This window comes from Salmo salar, chromosome ssa01 (assembly GCF_905237065.1).
Source record: "Salmo salar chromosome ssa01, Ssal_v3.1, whole genome shotgun sequence".
NCBI classification, from domain to species: Eukaryota; Metazoa; Chordata; class Actinopteri; order Salmoniformes; family Salmonidae; genus Salmo; species Salmo salar.
In genome coordinates, this window is record NC_059442.1 from 50,156,542 (window position 1) to 50,176,314 (window position 19,773).

General features: G+C 42.6%; 1 protein-coding gene and 1 long non-coding RNA gene across 4 annotated transcripts in view; both read left to right on the top strand.

Annotated features, from left to right (window-relative positions):
* The first annotated feature begins 4,179 nt into the window (after positions 1-4,179).
* LOC123743160 (uncharacterized) lies at positions 4,180-6,641 on the top strand. Its single transcript, XR_006769970.1, has 2 exons — positions 4,180-5,158; positions 5,662-6,641. It is a non-coding gene; the product is annotated as an uncharacterized lncRNA (long non-coding RNA).
* A 5,411-nt stretch (positions 6,642-12,052) lies between these two features.
* Positions 12,053-19,773, top strand: part of LOC106604342 (suppressor of fused homolog) — a 30,921-nt gene continuing 23,200 nt past the window's right edge. Inside the window, exons 1-2 of one of the 3 annotated variants that reach the window (XM_014198903.2) lie at positions 12,054-12,255; positions 12,412-12,588. In XM_014198903.2, the coding sequence (XP_014054378.2) occupies positions 12,440-12,588 (149 nt within the window). In that variant the 5' untranslated portion in view covers positions 12,054-12,255; positions 12,412-12,439. Of the gene's footprint in view, positions 12,589-19,773 lie in introns of all 3 variants that reach the window. The other 2 variants (XM_014198897.2, XM_045718843.1) reach the window with 2 other exon arrangements.

Below are 19,773 nucleotides of genomic sequence, written 5' to 3' on the forward strand. Positions count from 1 at the left end.
TACGGACTCCTCTTTAAATCTGCGTATTCCTCCAAAGCTCAGTTGTCCTGAGTCTGCACAACTCTGCCATTACCTAGGATCAAGGGAGACACGCAAGCTTTTTGTACTATATCTCTTGACACATTGATGAAAATAATCATGGCCTCTAAACCTTCAAGCTGCATACGCCGATACCGATACCGATTATTGGTGGACCCAAAAACCCCGATACCGATTAATCGGACGATTTTGGGGGGGGGGAATGACAATTACAACAATACTGAATGAACACTTATTTTTACTTAATATAATACATCAATAAAATCTATTTAGCCTCAAATAAATAATGAAACATGTTCAATTTGGTTTAAATAATGCAAAAACAAAGTGTTGGAGAAGATGTGCCATGTAAAAAAGCTAACGTTTAAGTTCCTTGCTCAGAACATGAGAACATATGAAAGCTGGTGGTTCCTTTTAACATGAGTCTTCGATATTCCCAGGTAAGAAGTTTTTGGTTGTAGTTATTATAGGAATTATAGGACTATTTCTCTCTATACGATTTGTATTTCATATACCTTTGACTATTGGATGTTCTTATAGGTACTTTAGTATTGCCAGTATAACAGTATAGCTTCCGTCCCTCTCCTCGCTCCTACCTGGGCTCGAACCAGGAACACATCGACAACAGCCACCCTCGAAGCAGCATTACCCATGCAGAGCAAGGGGAAAAACTACTACTACTTCAAACGTCACTGACTGAGCCTACCATCGCTCAGTCAGACTGCTCTATCAAATCATAGACTTAATTATAATATAATAACACACAGAAATACGAGCCTTAGGTCATTAATATGGTCGAATCTGGAAACTATAATCTCGAAAACAAAACGTTTTTCCTGTCAGTGAAATACGGAACGGTTCCGTATTTTATCTAACGGGTGGCATCCCTAAGTCTAAATATTCCTGTACATTGCACAACCTTCAATGTTATGTCATAATTACGTAAAATTCTGGCAAATTAGTTCGCAACGAGCCAGGCGGCCCAAACTGTTGCATATACCCTGACTCTGCGTGCAATGATCGCAAAATGACACAATTTCACCTGCTTAATATTGCCTGCTAACCTGGATTTCTTTTAGCTAAATATGCAGGTTTAAAAATATATACTTCTGTGTATTGATTTTAAGAAAGGCATTGATGTTTATGGTTAGGTACAGTCGTGCAACGATTGTGCTTTTTTCGCAAATGCGCTTTTGTTAAATCATCCCCCGTTTGGCGAAGTCGGCTGTCTTTGTTATGAAGAAATAGTATTCACAGTTTGCAATGAGCCAGGTGGCCCAAACTGCTGCATATACCCTGACTCTGTTTGCAAGAGAAGTGACACATTTTCCCTAGTTAAAACAAATTCATGTTAGCAGGCAATATTAACTAAATATGCAGGTTTAAAAATATATACTTGTGTATTGATTTTAAGAAAGGCATTGATGTTTATGGTTGGAGCAACGTGTACCTAAGCGATTATATGCAACGCCAGACAGGCTAGATAAACTAGAAATATCATCAACCATGTGTAGTTAACTAGTGATTATGATTGATTGATTGTTTTTTTATAAGATAAGTTTAATGCTATCTAGCAACTTACCTTGGCTTCTTACTGCATTCGTGTAACAGGCAGGCTCCTCGTGGAGTGCAATGTAAAGCAGGTGGATAGAGCTTTGGACTAGTTAACCGTAAGGTTGCAAGATTGAATCCCCGAGCTGACAAGGTAAAAATCTGTCTTCTGCCCCTGAACAAGGCAGTTAACCCACCGTTCCTAGGCCGTCATTGAAAATAAGAATGTGTTCTTAATAACTGACTTGCCTAGTTAAATAAAGGTCAAAAAAATAAAATAAAAAAAACGGCCAAATCGCCGTCCAAAAATACCTATTTCTGATTGTTATGAAAACTTGAAATCGGCCCTAATTAATCAGCCATTCCGATTAATCGGTCAACCTCTATACTGGACCCTATTCCAACTAAACTACTGAAAGAGCTACTTCCTGTGATGTGTAACAAACTCACTAAAAGTGGCAGTAATAAAGCCTCTCTTGAAGAAGCCAAACCTTTTAATGGTGTCAGACCGAGGATCTGCATCTGTCCTCGTGCTCCTAGACCTTAGTGCTGCTTTTGATACCATCGATCACCACATTCTTTTGGAGAGATTAGAAACCCAAATTGGTCTACACGGACAAGTTCTGGCCTGGTTTAGATCTTATGTGTCGGAAAGATATCAGTTTGTCTCTGTGGATGGTTTGTCCTCTGACAAATCAACTGTAAATTTCGGTGCTCCTCAAGGCTCTGTTTTAGGACCACTATTGTTTTCATTATATATTTTATCTCTTGGTGATGTCATTCGGAAACATAATGTTAACTTTCACTGCTATGCGGATGACACACAGCTGTACATTTCGATGAAACATTGCCCTCCCTGGAAGCCTGTGTTTCAGACATGAGGAAGTGGACGGCGGCAAATGTCCTACTTTTAAACTCGGACAAACCAGAGATGCTTGTTCTAGGTCCCAAGCAATAAAGAGATCTTCTGTTGAATCTGACAATTCATCTTGATGGTTGTACAGTCGTCTCAAATAAAACTGTGAAGGACCTTGGCGTTACTCTGGACCCTGATCTCTCTTTTGACAAACATATCAAGACTGTTTCAAGGACAGCTTTTTTCCATCTACGTAACATTGCAAAAATCAGAAACTTTCTGTCCAAAAATTATGCAGAAAAATGTATCCATGCTTTTGTCACTTCTAGGTTAGACTACTGCAATGCTCTACTTTCCAGCTACCCGGATAAAGTACTGAATAAACTTCAGTTAGTGCTAAACACGGCTGCTAGAATCTTGACTAGAACCAAAATATTTGATCATATTACTCCAGTGCTAGCCTCTTTACACTGGCTTCCTGTTAAGGCAAGGCCTGATTTCAAGGTTTTACTGCTAACCTACAAAGCATTACATGGGCTTGCTCCTACCTATCTTTCCGGTTTGGTCCTGCCGTACATACCTACATGTACGCTACGGTCACAAGACGCAGACCTCCTTACTGTCCCTAGAATTTCTAAGCAAACAGCTGGAGGCAGGGCTTTCTCCTATAGAGCTCGATTTTTATGGAATGGCCTACCTATCCATGTGAAAGACGCAGACTCGGTCTCAACCTTTAAGTCTTTATTGAAGACTCATCTCTTCAACAGGTCCTATGATTGAGTGTAGTCTGGCCCAGGAGTGTGAAGGTGAACGGAAAGGCATTGGAGCAACAAATCGCCCTTGCTGTCTCTGCCTGGCCGGTTCCCCTCTCGCCGCTGGGTTTCTCTGCCTCTAACCCTATTACAGGGGCTGAGTCACTGGCTTACTGGTGCTCTTCCATGCCGTCCCTAGGAGGGGTGTGTCACTTAAGTGGGTTGAGTCACTGACGTAATCTTCTTGTCCGGGTTGGCGCCCCCCCTTGGGTTGTGCCGTGGGGGAGATCTTTGTGGGCTATACTCGGCCTTGTCTCAGGATGGTAAGTTGGTGGTTGAAGTTGTCCCTTTAGTGGTGTGGGGGCTGTGCTTTGGCAAAGTGGGTGGGGTTATATCCTGCCTGTTTGGCCCTTTCCGGGGGTATCGTTGGACGGGGCCACAGTGTCTCAGCCTCCAGTATTTATGCTGCAGTAGTTTATGTGTCGGGGGGCTAGGGTCAGTCTGTTATATCTGGAGTATTTCTCCTGTCTTATCCGGTGTCCTGTGTAAATTTAAGTATGCTCTCTCTAATTCTCTCTTTCTCTCTTTCTTTCTCTCTCTCAGAGGACCTGAGCCCTAGGACCATGCCTCAGGACTACCTGGCCTGATGACTCCTTGCTGTCCTCAGTCCACCTGGCCATGCTGCTGCTCTAGTTTCAACTGTTCTGCCTGCGGCTATGGAACCCTGACCTGTTCACCGGACTACCTTCACCGGACGTCCCAGACCTGCTGTTTTCAACTCTCTAGAGACAGCAGGAGCGGTAGAGATCCTCTGAATGATCGGCTATGAAAAGCCACCTGACATTTACTCCTGAGGTGCTGACCTGTTGCACCCTTGACAACCACTGTGATTATTGTTATTTGATCCTGCTGGTCATCTATGAACATTTGAACATCTTGGCCATGTTCTGTTATAATCTCCACCCGGCACAGCCAGAAGAGGACTGGCCTCCCCTCATAGCCTGGTTCCTCTCTAGGTTTCTTCCTATGCTCTGGCCCTTTCTAGGGAGTTTTTCCTAGCCACTGTGCTTCTACACCTGCATTGCTTGCTGTTTGGGGTTTTAGGCTGGGTTTCTGTACAGCACTTTGTGACATCAGCTGATGTAAGAAGGGCTTTATAAATACATTTGATTGATTGTTTAGAATGAAAACCCCTTTCCGAGATAAATCATCTTTTTGTCTTAACAAATACAGAAATCCCTCCCTAGAAACATACTGCAGATTGGTGGGAAAATATGTGTCTCAGATTTAGAATAAGAAACGAGAATACAGAGTCTACAATAATCTCCCTAAAGAACAGAGGCAAGAATTGTACGTTTAAAAAAAATTATTGTATGTAATGTTGACAAGGGCGGAGCTGTGGTGTTGTTAAACCGTGATGACTATGTGAATGAGATCCCGGGACAATTAAACAACACCAATTTCTATCAGAAATTGTCATGTGACCCTACACCACTGTTAAAAAATGAGAGTCTCTTATGGAAAGTGGAGACATGCAAAAAGAATGTGAGTTCATGAAAGAAGACTATCCAATCAGGAGCGTCATTCATGCCTTACCAAAAATCCACAAACAACTGGATAAGCCACCAGGGAGACCTATTGTGGCCTCCATTGTGGCCTATTGTGGCCTCCACCAACTTCAATTGACTGAAAATATTTCTGCTTTTGTAGATTTCCTTCTAAAACCCAGTGTGGTGTCACACCCTGGATTCTATGGACATGATTAACACCCTCAAGACAATGCACAATATCAATGGGGAGATGCTTATGGTTTGCTTTGATGTTGAATCACTGTATTCTAATATCCCCCACCAGGGAGGCCTAGAAGTCAACAACCCCCTGGCACACTCCCTAGCACCAACTTTATTGTTGTGTAACGGCTGTCTGAGGAAGAAGTGGACCAGAATGCGGCGGAGTTAGGGTTCGTCATATTTAATACACGAACACTATGCAATTCACCAAAAAAAAAAAACTGACAGCCAACACAGTCCTGTCAGGTGCAACCACAATGACAAGAACAATTACCCACGAAACACAAAGGAAACGTAGGCAACTTATATGTGACTCCCAATCAACCACAACCCTCTACAGCTGTGTCTGATTGGAAGTCACACGGCCAAAATCAATGAAACAATAAAAAACACACACTCCCTTCTGCCACGTCCTGACCCAACTACACCCTCTACTGGTCAGGACGTGACATGTTGAACTTGCTGAGATTGTTCTAAGAACTTTTTTATATTTGAAAATGACATATTCATTCAACAGAAGGGAACTGCTATGGGTAGCAAAATGGCACCAAATTATGTCAATCTGTATGTGTTTTTTATTTAGAAGAATGTGATTTTCAGCCCTAATAATCCATTATTGTGCCATATTAGACTCTGGAAACGCTTCATTGATGACATCTTCATTCTATTCCAGGGCACAGCAGAGGAACTTCATCGATTCCTCTCCTTCATCAATACAAGCAGTTAAACATTTGAAATTCACCCTCATATTTGATGCGAATTAAATACGTTTTCTTGACATTTTCATTAAGAGGGATGGTTAGTACGGATCTATACAGGAAGCCGACAGACAGGAATTCCCTGTTACGTGGAGACAGCTTCCACCCTACACCCCTAAAAAAGAGCCACCCCATTAGCCAATACAGTCGCATATGTAGGATTTGTAGAACACAGAGTGACTATGTAACAAACCAACCATCTGATGAGCGTTTCAGACAGTGGGGTTACCCAGAGGAATGGCTGCATGACGCAAGGGAACATTATAAAAATATGACCCAGGATGACAGCCTCACGTCCAAACCTCCCCCGTCCTGACCAACGCATTTAATGCTTCCTTCAGTACTCCCCACCTGGTAAACAATTCGACCACATCATTAAAACACACTGGTACATCTTGATCACTAATCCACAACTGGAAAAGACGTTTAAAGAACCCCTGCGGGTAGTCTTCAGACGGGTCCCCAACATCAGTCAAATGGTGGTGAGGTCTGATCTTCCACCAGTCATTAAGCTCGAGACCCTGGGTCTCGACCCCGCCCTGTGCAACTGGGTCATGGACTTTTTGACGGGCCGCCCGCAGGTGGTGAGGGTCGTGTCCTGGACTTTCTGTTTGGCAGGAAACATCTCCACCCCGCTGATCCTCAACACTGGGACCCCACAAGGGTGCGTTCTCAGCCCTCTCCTGTACTCCCTGTTCACCCATGACTGCGTGGCCATGCACGCCTCCAACTCAATCCTCAAGTTTTCAGACGACACTACAATGGTAGGCTTCATTACCAACAATGACGAGACGGCCTACAGGGAAGCGGTGAGGGCCCTCGGAGTGTGGTGTCAGAAAATAACCTCACACTCAACGTCAACAAAACAAAGGAGATTATCGTGGACTTCAGAAAACAGCAGAGGGAGCACCCCCCTATCAACATCGACAGGACAGCAGTAGAGAAGGTAGAAAGGTTTAAATTCCTCGGCGTACACGTTACGGACAAACTGAAATGGTCCACCCACACAGACAGCGTGGTGAAGAAGACGCAACAGCCAAAAAGATCATCAAGGACAACAACCACCCGAGCCACTGCCTGTTCACCCCGCTATCATCCAGAAGGCGAGGTCAGTACAGGTGCATCAAAGCTGGGACCGACAGACTGAAAAACAGCTTCTATCTCAAGGCCATCAGACTGTTAAACAGCCGTCACTAGTATTGAGTGGCTGCTGCCAACATACTGACTCAAATCTCTAGCCACTTTGATAATTAAAAATTGGATGTAATAAATGTATCACTAGTCACTTTAAACAATGGCACTTTATGTAATGTTTACATACCCTATATTACTCATCTCATATCCTCTCTAGGGGGTGTGGGACGCTACCGTCCCACCTGGCCAACATCCAGTGAAATTGTAGAGCACCAAATTCAAAAACAGAAATACCCATTATAAAAATTCATGAAACATACAAGTGTTATACACCAGTTTAAAGATAAACTTCTTGTTAATCCATAATGTTTCCCCTGCATGTTTGCGATCAGTTCGTTCAGTTTCCCAAATGTGTCTGTTACATAAGCAAGGAGACACATTTTCTTGGTATCTTACCTAGTAATTTTCTGATTAGCTCACTTTGCTCTTTTGTAGCATTGGCAACTATGTGTGAGTTTTCAATACCCGTTCGCTCCCTGTTGCCTTTAAAGATGCTCCCCACCCCTTGGCTGCAACCCTTCCAATTTAGTATACCTTGCACGCACAACCCATGTGGAATTCCAGGTCTCTGGTAGAGTTTGGAACTGCCAATCTGCGTTCAAGAACGCCAAGTTAATTTCAGCCTTGTGCTGCCCTTCAGTCACCCCAGAGAACACAGTTACTCCAGCTGGTCTCTCTTCATCTGATTACTGTTTCTCTCATTGTCCAAGAGCATCTGGTCATCGCGTGGTGGCTCAGGGCTACTCATTTCTTCTAACTGGAGATTTTCTCTTTTCTCCCTCTCTCACCTGTTAGTCTGCTCATTTGAATTACATGCTGTCACTGTCACTTGTCCACTCTAGCTTAACATTGTTGACAGCTATAGCCCACCAGGTGCCCTTGGAGAGTTCCTCAATGAGCGTGAATTTGTGAATTTGTTCATACATTGAGAACTTGCTACTGTCGTGACGTGACTCATTAATTTGATGACTGTTATTTATTGAATCAGTTAACTATGTTTAATTGTTACCCGATTCAATAGTTCATTAGGGGCACCATGGAATAAGTTGTTTATAGATTTACCATCTCCCGAATTAAACTAAAGATATGTTATATATCGATAACAGTCACTTATTAATCATTACCTCATATCAATCTCATTCTGAATGTTGCAGACTTCTTGAATCTGCACAAACCAGAGTCTTACTGATCATTCCGTACCACACAAATTGATTTGATTGTTTATTTACTAATAAACCAAATGATAACACAGGATACACACACACGGTATAGGTTATTGATTAAAAAACTGGTCCCTAGCGGACTAACACAATATGGCACTTGTTACAAAAGATGGAGAGTTAAAGAGAGAGAGAGAGAGAGAAAGAGAGAGAGACAACACTTGGATACATTTGGGAACTACACTCACAGTAATTCTTATACCTTGCCCCGAACTGCCGACCGTTTGGGTAAGAAGTAATGCATGTATTTACGTGTTGAAGGTCTTCGTCGTGTATCTCTGTTAGACCCAGGCCTTCGTGAAAAGGGTTCCGCTTCGTGAAAAGTGTTCGATTGGGCCTTCTCCTTAGTTTGTAAGTGTAAGCTCTGATTGTCCACAAGAGGTCACAATGTCCTTCTCCTTAGTTGTCTGTGTTTACTTTCACTCGTTCTGGAAGAGTGGTCTTCTGAGGACAGCTAATCAGCTGTGTCGATGATCCACAGAGTTGTGATGAGAGCAGTGTAGTCGATGATGATTTGAAGAGAATAACCGGATGGTCCTACTTAAATTCACTTTCTTAGATACAGTACTTTAGAACAGCTACTCAACCGTAACATTGCTAGTTAGAGGCTACTTTGTCGTCTTCAACTTGATTTTCAGGGTCGTGACCAATGGAGACCTAGCTGCAGCTTGAGTCCTTCTAGTCTGGTATGTTAATTCTTAACTCAGTATTTTATACACTTCGGTAAAAAGGAGCGTTTCCGTCATACTGACACGCTCTCTGAGCTCCCTCGGGCGTGGCTAGTTATGGAGAAAAACATCATCAAAAACTATGATCTTGTTAGAAAACTAAAATCACATTCCTATCTTAACAGAAATATTCTCTTCATCCTTGATATTTCCTACACAGCGTAAAATATGTAAACCTGATATACACAGTGTTAAAGCTCTTCAAGTTACAATATCACTTTTAGACAATTTTTAATGACGTCACAAAATATACATACATTTCCCATATCTCTCCTCATTCCCCACATTCGGATGTTATGTTGAAATATATTATCCCAGTGTTCACTTTTGGACGGTAGAGTTTTTGGGCTGCAAAATGTCTCTGTAACAAAGAGACATTCCAATCCCCATACAGAGACCAAAAAGAGTCATCTGCTGCATACAACTTACGATTGGTGTGAGGTGTCATAAAACCCCCACACCAATCCCTCCTCCCCTCTGCGGTGAGAGGGATCTATAGACGTTGCTCCATTGTAACCTGATCTTTGGATCCCCACAGGACAGTCATGACACTACCAAGCTCCTGTTTGTTTCAGACGCACATAGTTTTTTCTCTTAAAGATTATTCTGAACTGAACACACGTGTAACCTCGTTAAGTCTTAGCCTATTGGTGATAGTCATTTACTCTGTGTTATTCTGTAATGTATCATGTATTTCATGTACACTGTTAAACATATGGCCAGTATCCACCCAAGCTAGGCCTATCTGAAATACGAAAATGATCAATCAAATCGCCAGGTAGCCTATTGTTCTAAGCGAAGATGAGTCAGTAGTAGATTGCTAAACTATATTTTATATAATGACACAGGGCGAGACCCAGATGCAGATGGTTTGAGTCTCTGATATTGATTAAAATACAAGGGGCAGGTCGAGGACAGGGAGAAGTTCCTTAACTAGGTCAGAGTCAAAAAGGTACAGGGCGGCAGGCAGGCTCGAGGTCAAGGCAGACTGATAAGGTCAGAACCAGGAGGGCTAGGAAAACAGACTAGGCGACACAGGAACACGGTGAAACACACACTGGTAGGCTTGACAAGACGAACTGGCAACAGACAAACAGAGAACACAGGTATAAATGCACTGGGGATCATGGTGGAAGATGGGTGACACCTGGAGGGGGATGGAGACAAGCACAAAGACAGGTGAAACAGATCAGGGTGTGACAATTTTATATGGATGATGCCTACTGTGTTTGCCAGGCCAAACTGTTGGAAATAAAATAAGTTATTTCTCATCACTGACCTGGATATGCGCACCAATGCTAATGACTGGTCATTGGTCAACAATCAAGATGTTAAATTTTTTTAGGTTCTGAAGCATAATGAGGATTTATTGATGACTTGCGTGCAGTGGGTTCAGAACAACAATAACCAAAATGTTATACCACCACCGAAAAGGGCACTTTGGAGAATGGAAAGACAAAGGGGCATGTGCTATGCAAAGGTAGACCCCTATCTGTGCATGTGCCTGCTATGATGATCCAAAACAGTTTCAAGTTGAAGTGGATTTACAAAGGATTTAAATGGACATGTAAAATCTGATTTTATGAAGTATCAATAACTCAGCCATCTCTTAACCAATCCCTCAACTAAGATAAGAGATGTACCATGGCCATACCGAATTTGGTGCAATTTGGACCTATGGTTCATGAGAATACATTTTTCAAAGGTTTTCCAAAATGTCCAAGAATGAGGAAAATCTATACTGACGGACCTTATGGGTCATTGAGGCAAATTTGTTCAGCATGAGGAAAGATGGGTCATTGAGGCAAATTTGTTCAGCATGAGGAAAGACACTGACATGCACAGTTTTAAGTCTCTAGGTCAAACGGGGCAGCGGATATGAGGTTTTAAGTGCGATTGCTTACAACAACGCCCATTGGTGCCATTATTTTTGACCAAGTTACGATTGGCCAGTAGTTTCTGTGTGCCAAATTAGAAAAAAAGTTACCAATCTATGCTTGAGTTATTTGACCATGTCAAGAAAAACATCTAAGAATAGCAATAGGTTTCCCAGCGAACTAATAATATCACTGCCAAAGTTTTGGCTTTTTATTTAACTAGGTAACAAATTCTTATTTACAATGATGGCCTAACCCAGACGACGCTGGGCCAATTGTGCGCCACCCTATGGGACTCCCAATCACGGCCGGTTGTGATACAGCCTGGAATCAAACTGGGGCCTGTAGTGACACCTCTAGCACTGAGATGCAGTGCCTTAGACAGCTGCGTCACTCAGGAGACTTGATATCATAGCCATGCATTTCTGGAATATTGCATTTGAGCAAAGATGCAAATGTATGTACATGCATCTCTGGGAAACATTTTAAGGCAGGGATAGGCAACTCCAGTCCTTGGGGGCCGGAGTTGTGTGGTGTCACACTCTTCTCCCATCCCTAGTAAACGCAGCTGATTAAACTAATTGCATTCTAAACTGAAGATCATGATTAGTTGATTATTGGAGTGAGGTGTGTTAGCTGGGGCTGTGACACCAATCAGGTCCCCCGAGGACTGGAGATGCCATCCCTGTTTTAAGGCATTACATGCATTTTAGGAAATATGCAAATGTATCTTCATGTATTTCGAATAGCTTTTAAATATATTGAAATCTATTATATTTTTTTGCTGGCTAAATTCCCAAAATGGCCCTCATACCCTTTTAATGTCTATGCTCATACCATCATGGGAACCAAATCATCTCCAGCTTCACTGTAGTCCCGGAGTGTAGAGCATTGCAACACCGTTGTGGGTTCGATCACGGGCCAGCACAGAAAAAAACGATTCAAAGCTAAAGTAAAAATGTAAAATCCCCTCTCCTCCCCCTGTAACTCTTTTCGCCAGGTCGTTGCCTTGTAAAATAATGGTAAATAACTTTGCATTGGAAATAAATATGATATCTGGTATTGAACATGTATTTTCTTAGGTGCGAAAATAACTGCAACATTCAGAACTTTTCACCCTCCAAAATAAACACACATTATGATCAATTGAAATGTGATCAAAAACTTGAGGAAAAGTTTTTCATGTTCTTGCGAATGGCTCTCAGGTAATGATTGACAATTGTTCAGCCAACCACAACTCTGTATTTGAAACCGCCTACCCAAGAATGGCACTTTGATTGGATTGAGTAAACGTCACTCAATTAGTGGCGCATGTCCCGTAATCCCGGGTGAGTGGATGTCTCACTTAAGACCAATTGAATGATCTAAAATGATGAAAACTGCGTTCAAACGGGGCACCGGGACATGCAAAACGAACTTGACAGGTCCTCCGTTCCTTTCTACAGCCCAAACCAATGAGGAAAACTTTTCATAGGTGGGAGCGAACAACAGTGAGTGGGGATAACAATTGTGGGGCGACAGTTTACTTTTGCTTGTAAACAATATCAACAATTCAAAATACAGTTACTGTTGTCCCATCAACCAACAGTAAGCAGAGGGATTCTCCCTTAACTTCCCGGAGAAAGTAATTTGTGTTGCCCTTGGAGGTATTCCCAGCTTTCTGAAGCAGTAGGGATGGACGAGGTGCGGCCTACCAGCGGACCAGTAGCCCCCGGCCTGGCGTCACTCTTCCCCCCGGGTCTGCAGGCAATCTACGGGGAATGCAGGCGCCTCTACCCCGACCAGGCCAACCCCTTACAAGTTACAGCCATTGTAAAATACTGGTGAGTAGGTAACGTCTTCTTCTGGATACATAACTTTGTAAACTAGCTAAGTTAACTCAGTTAGATAACAACCTTCCAAGGTTTCAGGATACGGCGAGAAAGTTAACTAGCTAAGTTCGCTAGTAGCCTAAAACTCAACGATTTACGATTGAGTTGAGTGGCGACTTTTTATTGAATCAAATATAAGACATTGAGTTCGGTAACATCAAAGACAAACAAAAACATACTTTCTCTTACGTTGTCATAACAATTGTAACAAATCAAATTGTATTTGTCACATGTGCCGAATACAACAGGTTTAGACCTGAGTGAAATGCTTACTTACAAGCCTTTAACCAACACAATTTTTAGAAAAATACGTAAAAAATGTATAATTAAAAAATAAAATAACAAATAATTAAAGAGTAGCAGTAAAATAACACTAGCGAGGCTATATATACAGGGAACCAGTACAATGTGCGGGGACACCGGTTAGTCGTGGTAATAAACTCAGCAAAAAAAGAAATGTCCCTTTTTTCAGGACCCTGTCTTTCAACGATCATTCGTAAAAATCCAAATAACTTCACAGATCTTCATTGTAAAGGGTTTAAACACTGTTTCCCATGCTTGTTCAATGAACCATAAACAATGAATGAACATGCACCTGTGGAACAGTTGTTAAGACACTAACGTCTGCAATTAAGGTCATAGTTATGAAGACTTAGGACACTAAAGAGGCCTTTCTACTGACTCTGAAAAACACCAAAAGAAAGATGCCCAAGGTCCCTGCTCATCTGCGCGAACGTGCCTTAGGCATGCTGCAAGTAGGCATGAGGACTGAAGATGTGACCAGGGCAGTAAATTGCAATGTCCGTACTGTGAGACGCCTAAGACAGCGCTACAGGGAGACGGGACGGACAGCTGATCATCCTCGCAGTGGCAGACAACATGTAGCAACACCTGCACAGGATCGGTACATCCGAACATCACACCTGCGGGACAGGTACAGGATGGCAACAGCTGGCTGAGTTACACCAGGAACGCACAATCCCTCCATCAGTGCTCATACTGTCCGCAATAGGCTGAGAGAGGCTGGACTGAGGGCTTGTAAGCCTGTTGTAAGGCAGGTCCTCACCAGACATCACCGGCAACAACGTTGCCTATGGGCACAAACCCACCGCCGCTGGACCACACAGGTCTGGCAAAAAGTGCTCTTCACTGACGAGTCACGGTTTTGTCGCACCAGGGGTGATGGTCGGATTTACGTTTATCGTTGACGGAATGAGCGTTACACCGAGGCCTGTACTCTGGAGCGGGATCGATTTGGAGGTGGAGGGTCTGTCATGGTCTGGGGCGGTGTGTCACAGCATCATCGGACTGAGCTTGTTGTCATTGCAGGCAATCTCAACGCTGTGCGTTACAGGGAAGACATCCTCCTCCCTTATGTGGTACCCTTCCTGCAGGCTCGTCGTGACATGACCCTCCAGCATGACAATGCCACAAGCCATACTGCTTGTTCTGTGCGTGATTTCCTGCAAGACAGGAATGTCAGTGTTCTGCCATGGCCAGCGACGAGCCCGGATCTCTATCCCATTGAGCACGTCTGGGACCTGTTTGATCGGAGGGTGAGGGCAAGGGCCGTCGATGATGTACCCACGGTGACTATTAAAACCTTCCCCAACCAGAAACTGTGGATTGATGGCAGCGTTCAGAACTAGCATACCCACCGAAACTTCCGGTGAATTTACTAAATTACTCACGATAAACGTTCACAAAAAACATTATTATTTTAAGAATTATAGATACAGAACTCCTTTATGCAATAGCGATGTCAGATTTTAAAATAGCTTTTCGGCAAAAGCACATTTTGCAATATTCTGAGTAGATAGCTCGCCATCACGGGCTAGCTAATTTGACACCAAGTTTGGCGTTCACTAAACTCAGAATTACTATAAGAAAAATTGGGTTACCTTTGCTGTTCTTCGTCAGAATGCACTCCCAGGACTTCTACTTCAACCACAAATGTTGTTTTGGTTCAAAATAATCCATAGTTATGTTCAAATATCCTCTGTTTTGTCCGTGCGTTCAGGTCCCTATCCGAACGGTGACGCGCGGACGCATGTCGTGACAAAAAAATTCCAAATATTCCATTACCGTACTTCGAAGCATGTCAAACGCTCTTTAAAATCAATTTTGATGCGATTTATCTCGTAAAATGGCGATAATATTCCGACCGGGAGACGTTGTTTTCGTTCAAAGACTGAAAGAAGAAAATGGTGTCTTCACGTTCACGCGCGCACCCGTGTCATTGTTCTCAGATCGACCACTTTCCAAATGCGCTACTGTTTTTCAGCCAGGGACTGCAGAGTCATCATTCCCCGTTCTGGCGCCTTCTGAGAGCCTATGGGAGCCTTAGAAAATGTCACGTTACAGCAGAGATCCTCTGTTTTCGATAAAGAGGCAATAGAAGGCCAAGAAATGGTCAGAGAGGGCACTTCCTGAATAGAATCTTCTCAGGTTTTGGTCTGCCATATGAGTTCTGTTATACTCAGACACCATTCAAACAGTTTTAGAAACTTTAGGGTGTTTTCTATCCAAATCAAATTATATGCATATTCTAGTTTCTGGGCAGGAGTAATAACCAGATTAAATCGGGTACGTTTTTTATCCGGACGTGAAAATACTGCCCCCTACCCAAGAGAGGTTAAACAATGCCGCTTTATATGTTTACATACCCTACATTACTCATCTCATATGTATATACTGTACTCTATACCATCTACTGCATCTTACCTATGCCGTTCGGGCATCGGTCATCCATATATTCATATATACATATTCTTATTCATTCGTTTACACGTGTGTACAAGGTAGTTGTTGTGAAATTGTTAGGTATTACTGTATGGTCAGAACTAAAAGCACAAGCATTTCGCTACACTCGCATTAACATCTGCTAACCATGTGTATGTGACCAATACATTTTGATTTGAAAAGAGCACTTGATTCTTAAGCGTACAATGACACCTTTGTTTTTAAGCCACAGATTTATTATCCCTTAATGTTGTTGTTGGATCTTATTTTAACTTTTAACATTTTGATGGCAATAATAAATAGATATGCCGATTGTGGACAACCTTGTTTTACTCCTCTAGACAATTTAAAACTTTCTGTTATGTAGCCATTATTTACTATTTTTCACCTAGGGTTACTATACATAACTTTAACCAATTTTATAAGAGATTCCCCAAAATGTAAATATTCTAGGCATTTAAATATGAACTCCAGTCGTACTTTAGCAAAAGCCTTTTCAAAATCAGCTATGAAGACCAGGCCTGGTGTCCCCGATATTTCATAGTATTCTATTGTTTCCAGTACTTATCTTATATTATCGCCAATGTATCGTCCATGTAAAAAACCTGTCTTATTAGGATGAATAATATCTGACAATACTTTTTAAATAATGTGCCAAGCATTTGGCTAGGATTTTTGCATACATATACACTGCTCAAAAAAATAAAGGGAACACTTAAACAACACAATGTAACTCCAGGTCAATCACACTTCTGTGAAATCAAACTGTCCACTTAGGAAGCAACACTGATTGACAATAAATTTCACATGGTGTTGTGCAAATGGAATAGACAACAGGTGGAAATTATAGGCAATTAGCAAGACACCCCCAATAAAGGAGTGGTTCTGCAGGTGGGGACCACAGACCACTTCTCAGTTCCTATGCTTCCTGGCTGATGTTTTGGTCACTTTTGAATGCTGGCGGTGTTTTCACTCTAGTGGTAGCATGAGACGGAGTCTACAACCCACACAAGTGGCTCAGGTAGTGCAGCTCATCCAGGATGGCACATCAATGCGAGCTGTGGCAAGAAGGTTTGCTGTGTCTGTCAGCGTAGTGTCCAGAGCATGGAGGCGCTACCAGGAGACAGGCCAGTACATCAGGAGATGTGGAGGAGGCCGTAGGAGGGCAACAACCCAGCAGCAGGACCGCTACCTCCGCCTTTGTGCAAGGAGGAGCAGGAGAAGCACTGCCAGAGCCCTGCAAAATGACCTCCAGCAGGCCACAAATGTGCATGTGTCTGCTCAAACGGTCAGAAACAGACTCCATGAGGGTGGTATGAGGGCCCGACGTCCACAGGTGGGGGTTGTGCTTACAGCCCAACACCATGCAGGACGTTTGGCATTTGCCAGAGAACACCAAGATTGGCAAATTCACCACTGGGACCCTGTACTCTTCACAGATGAAAGCAGGTTCACACTGAGCACGTGACAGATGTGACAGAGTCTGGAGACGCCGTGGAGAACGTTCTGCTGCCTGCAACATCCTCCAGCATGACCGGTTTGGCGGTGGGTCAGTCATGGTGTGGGGTGGCATTTCTTTGGGGGGCCGCACAGCCCTCCATGTGCTCGCCAGAGGTAGCCTGACTGCCATTAGGTACCGAGATGAGATCCTCAGACCCCTTGTGAGACCATATGCTGGTGCGGTTGGCCCTGGGTTCCTCCTAATGCAAGACAATGCTAGACCTCATGTGGCTGGAGTGTGTCAGCAGTTCCTGCAAGAGGAAGGCATTGATGCTATGGACTGGCCCACCCGTTCCCCAGACCTGAATCCAATTGAGCACATCTGGGACATCATGTCTCGCTCCATCCACCAACGCCACGTTGCACCACAGACTGTCCAGGAGTTGGCGGATGCTTTAGTCCAGGTCTGGGAGGAGATCCCTCAGGAGACTATCCACCACCTCATCAGGAGCATGCCCAGGCGTTGTAGGGAGATCATACACACACACTACTGAGCCTCATTTTGACTTGTTTTAAGGACATTACATCAAAGTTGGATCAGCCTGTAGTGTGGTTTTCCACTTTAATTTTGAGTGTGACTCCAAATCCAGACCTCCATGGGTTGATAAATTGGATTTCCATTGATTATTTTTGTGTGATTTTGTTGTCAGCACATTCAACTATGTAAAGAAAAAGTATTTAATAAGATTATTTCTTTCATTCAGATCTAGGATGTGTTGTTTAAGTGTTCCCTTTATTTTTTTGAGCAGTATATATATATCACACACACACACCCCACTTGGGTCCTGCTTCAGTAATAATGATATCAGACCTTCTTGTTGTGTGTCTGATAATCTACCATTTATATAGGAGTGGTTAAAACATGCTAATAATGGTCATCTGAGTATATAAAAAAAAAGTAATTGCATCAAGAAGTCTCCTCTGTAGTTTGGCCTTCATGAGTCTTTCTGTACAGTATTATTAGGAAAAAATTCCATACAATTAGCTTCGGTTAGTAGACATATTCTTAAAGTACTTTACTTCCTCTCTCAAAATATCATAAGGTGAATCATGTAACTCCATCATTTGTAACAAGTTTCAAAAAAAATGTTTGGTAGCATTTCTATATTGAAGATTGAAAAGAATTTGGTGCATTTTCCCCATATTCCATCCAGTTCGCTTTATTTTTATTATATATTACACTGGATCTTTCTTGAATAAGTTCCTCCATTTAATTTTGTTTTTCCTCTAACTTATTCTGTGCCTCTATGGTACAGTTTTTATTGCTATCTAACTGTACTGTTAGTTTTTCAATTTCCTTTGTTAATATGGACTCTTTGAATCTAAATTGCTTTTGTTTTATAGATGAGTACTGAATTGCATGGTCTCTGAAGGAACATTTAAAAGTGTCCCATACAATAAGGGGGATCTGCTGTACCTATGTTATGCCTGGAAAAAGTCAGTTATAAATTCTTCTGTCTTAGTTAAAAACAATTTATCATCTAGTAGGCTTTGATTAAATTTCCAATATCCTCGCCCACGTGGAAATTCTGTAAGAGTAATATATATGCCATTTATTTATTTTTATTTAACCAGGTAGGCAAGTTGAGAACAAGTTTTCATTTACAATTGCGACCTGGCCAAGATAAAGCAAGCAGTTTGACACATACAAGAACACCGAGTTACACATGGAGTAAAACAAACATACAGTCAATAATATAGTAGAAAAATAAGTCTATATACAAAATGAGCAAATGAGGTGAGATAAGGGAGGTAAAGGCTATGGTTGCAAAGTAAATACAATATAGCAAGTAAAACACTGGAATGGTAGATTTGCAGTGGAAGAAAGTGCAAAGGAGAAATAATGGAGTGCAAAGGAGCAAAATAAATAAATACAGTAGGGGAAGAGGTAGTTGTTTGGGCTAAATTATAGATGGGCTATGTACAGGTGCAGTAATCTGAGCTGCTCTGACAGCTGGTGCTTAAAGCTAGTGAGGGAGATGTGTTTCCAGTTTTAGAGATTTTTGTAGTTCGTTCCAGTCATTGGCAGCAGAGAACTGGAAAGAGAGGCGGCCGAAGGAGGAATTGGCTTTGGGGGTGCTACAGGTGGGTGCTGCTATGGTTACCAGTGAGCGGAGATAAGGGGGGACTTTACCTAGCAGGGTCTTGTAGATGACCTGGAGCCAGTGGGTTTGGCGACGAGTATGAAGCGAGTGCCAGCCAACACGAGCGTACAGGTCGCAGTGGTGGGTAGTATATGGGGCTTTGGTGACAAAACGGATGGCACTGTGATAGACTGCATCCAATTTATTGAGTAGGGTATTGGAGGCTATTTTGTAAATGACATCGCCGAAGTCGAGGATCGGTAGGATGGTCAGTTTTATGTTTGGCAGCACGCTTTGTTGCGAAATAGGAAGCCGATTCTCTATTTCATTTTGGATTGGAGATGCTTAATGAGTCTGGAAGGAGAGTTTACAGTCTAGCCTCGGTATTTATAGTTGTCCACGTATTCTAAATCGGAAACGTCCAGCGTAGTAATGCTAGTTGGGCGGGCGGGCAGCGATCGGTTAAAGAGCATGCATTTCGTTTTATTAGCATTGAACCTCTCTAGGGGGTGTGGGACGCTACCATCCCACCTGGCCAACATCCAGTGAAATTGCAGTGCCAAATTCAAAAACAGAAATACTCATAATAAAAATTCATAAAACATACAAGTGTTATACATCGGTTTAAAGATTAACTTCTTGTTAATCCAACTACGGTGTCAGATTTCAAAAAGGCTTTACGGCAAAAGCATACCGTGCGATTATCTGAGAACAGCGCCCAGCAGTCAAATCATTACAAACAGTTACCAGCCAAGTAGAGGACTTACAAGTCAGAAATAGTGATAACATTAATCACTTACCTTTGATGATC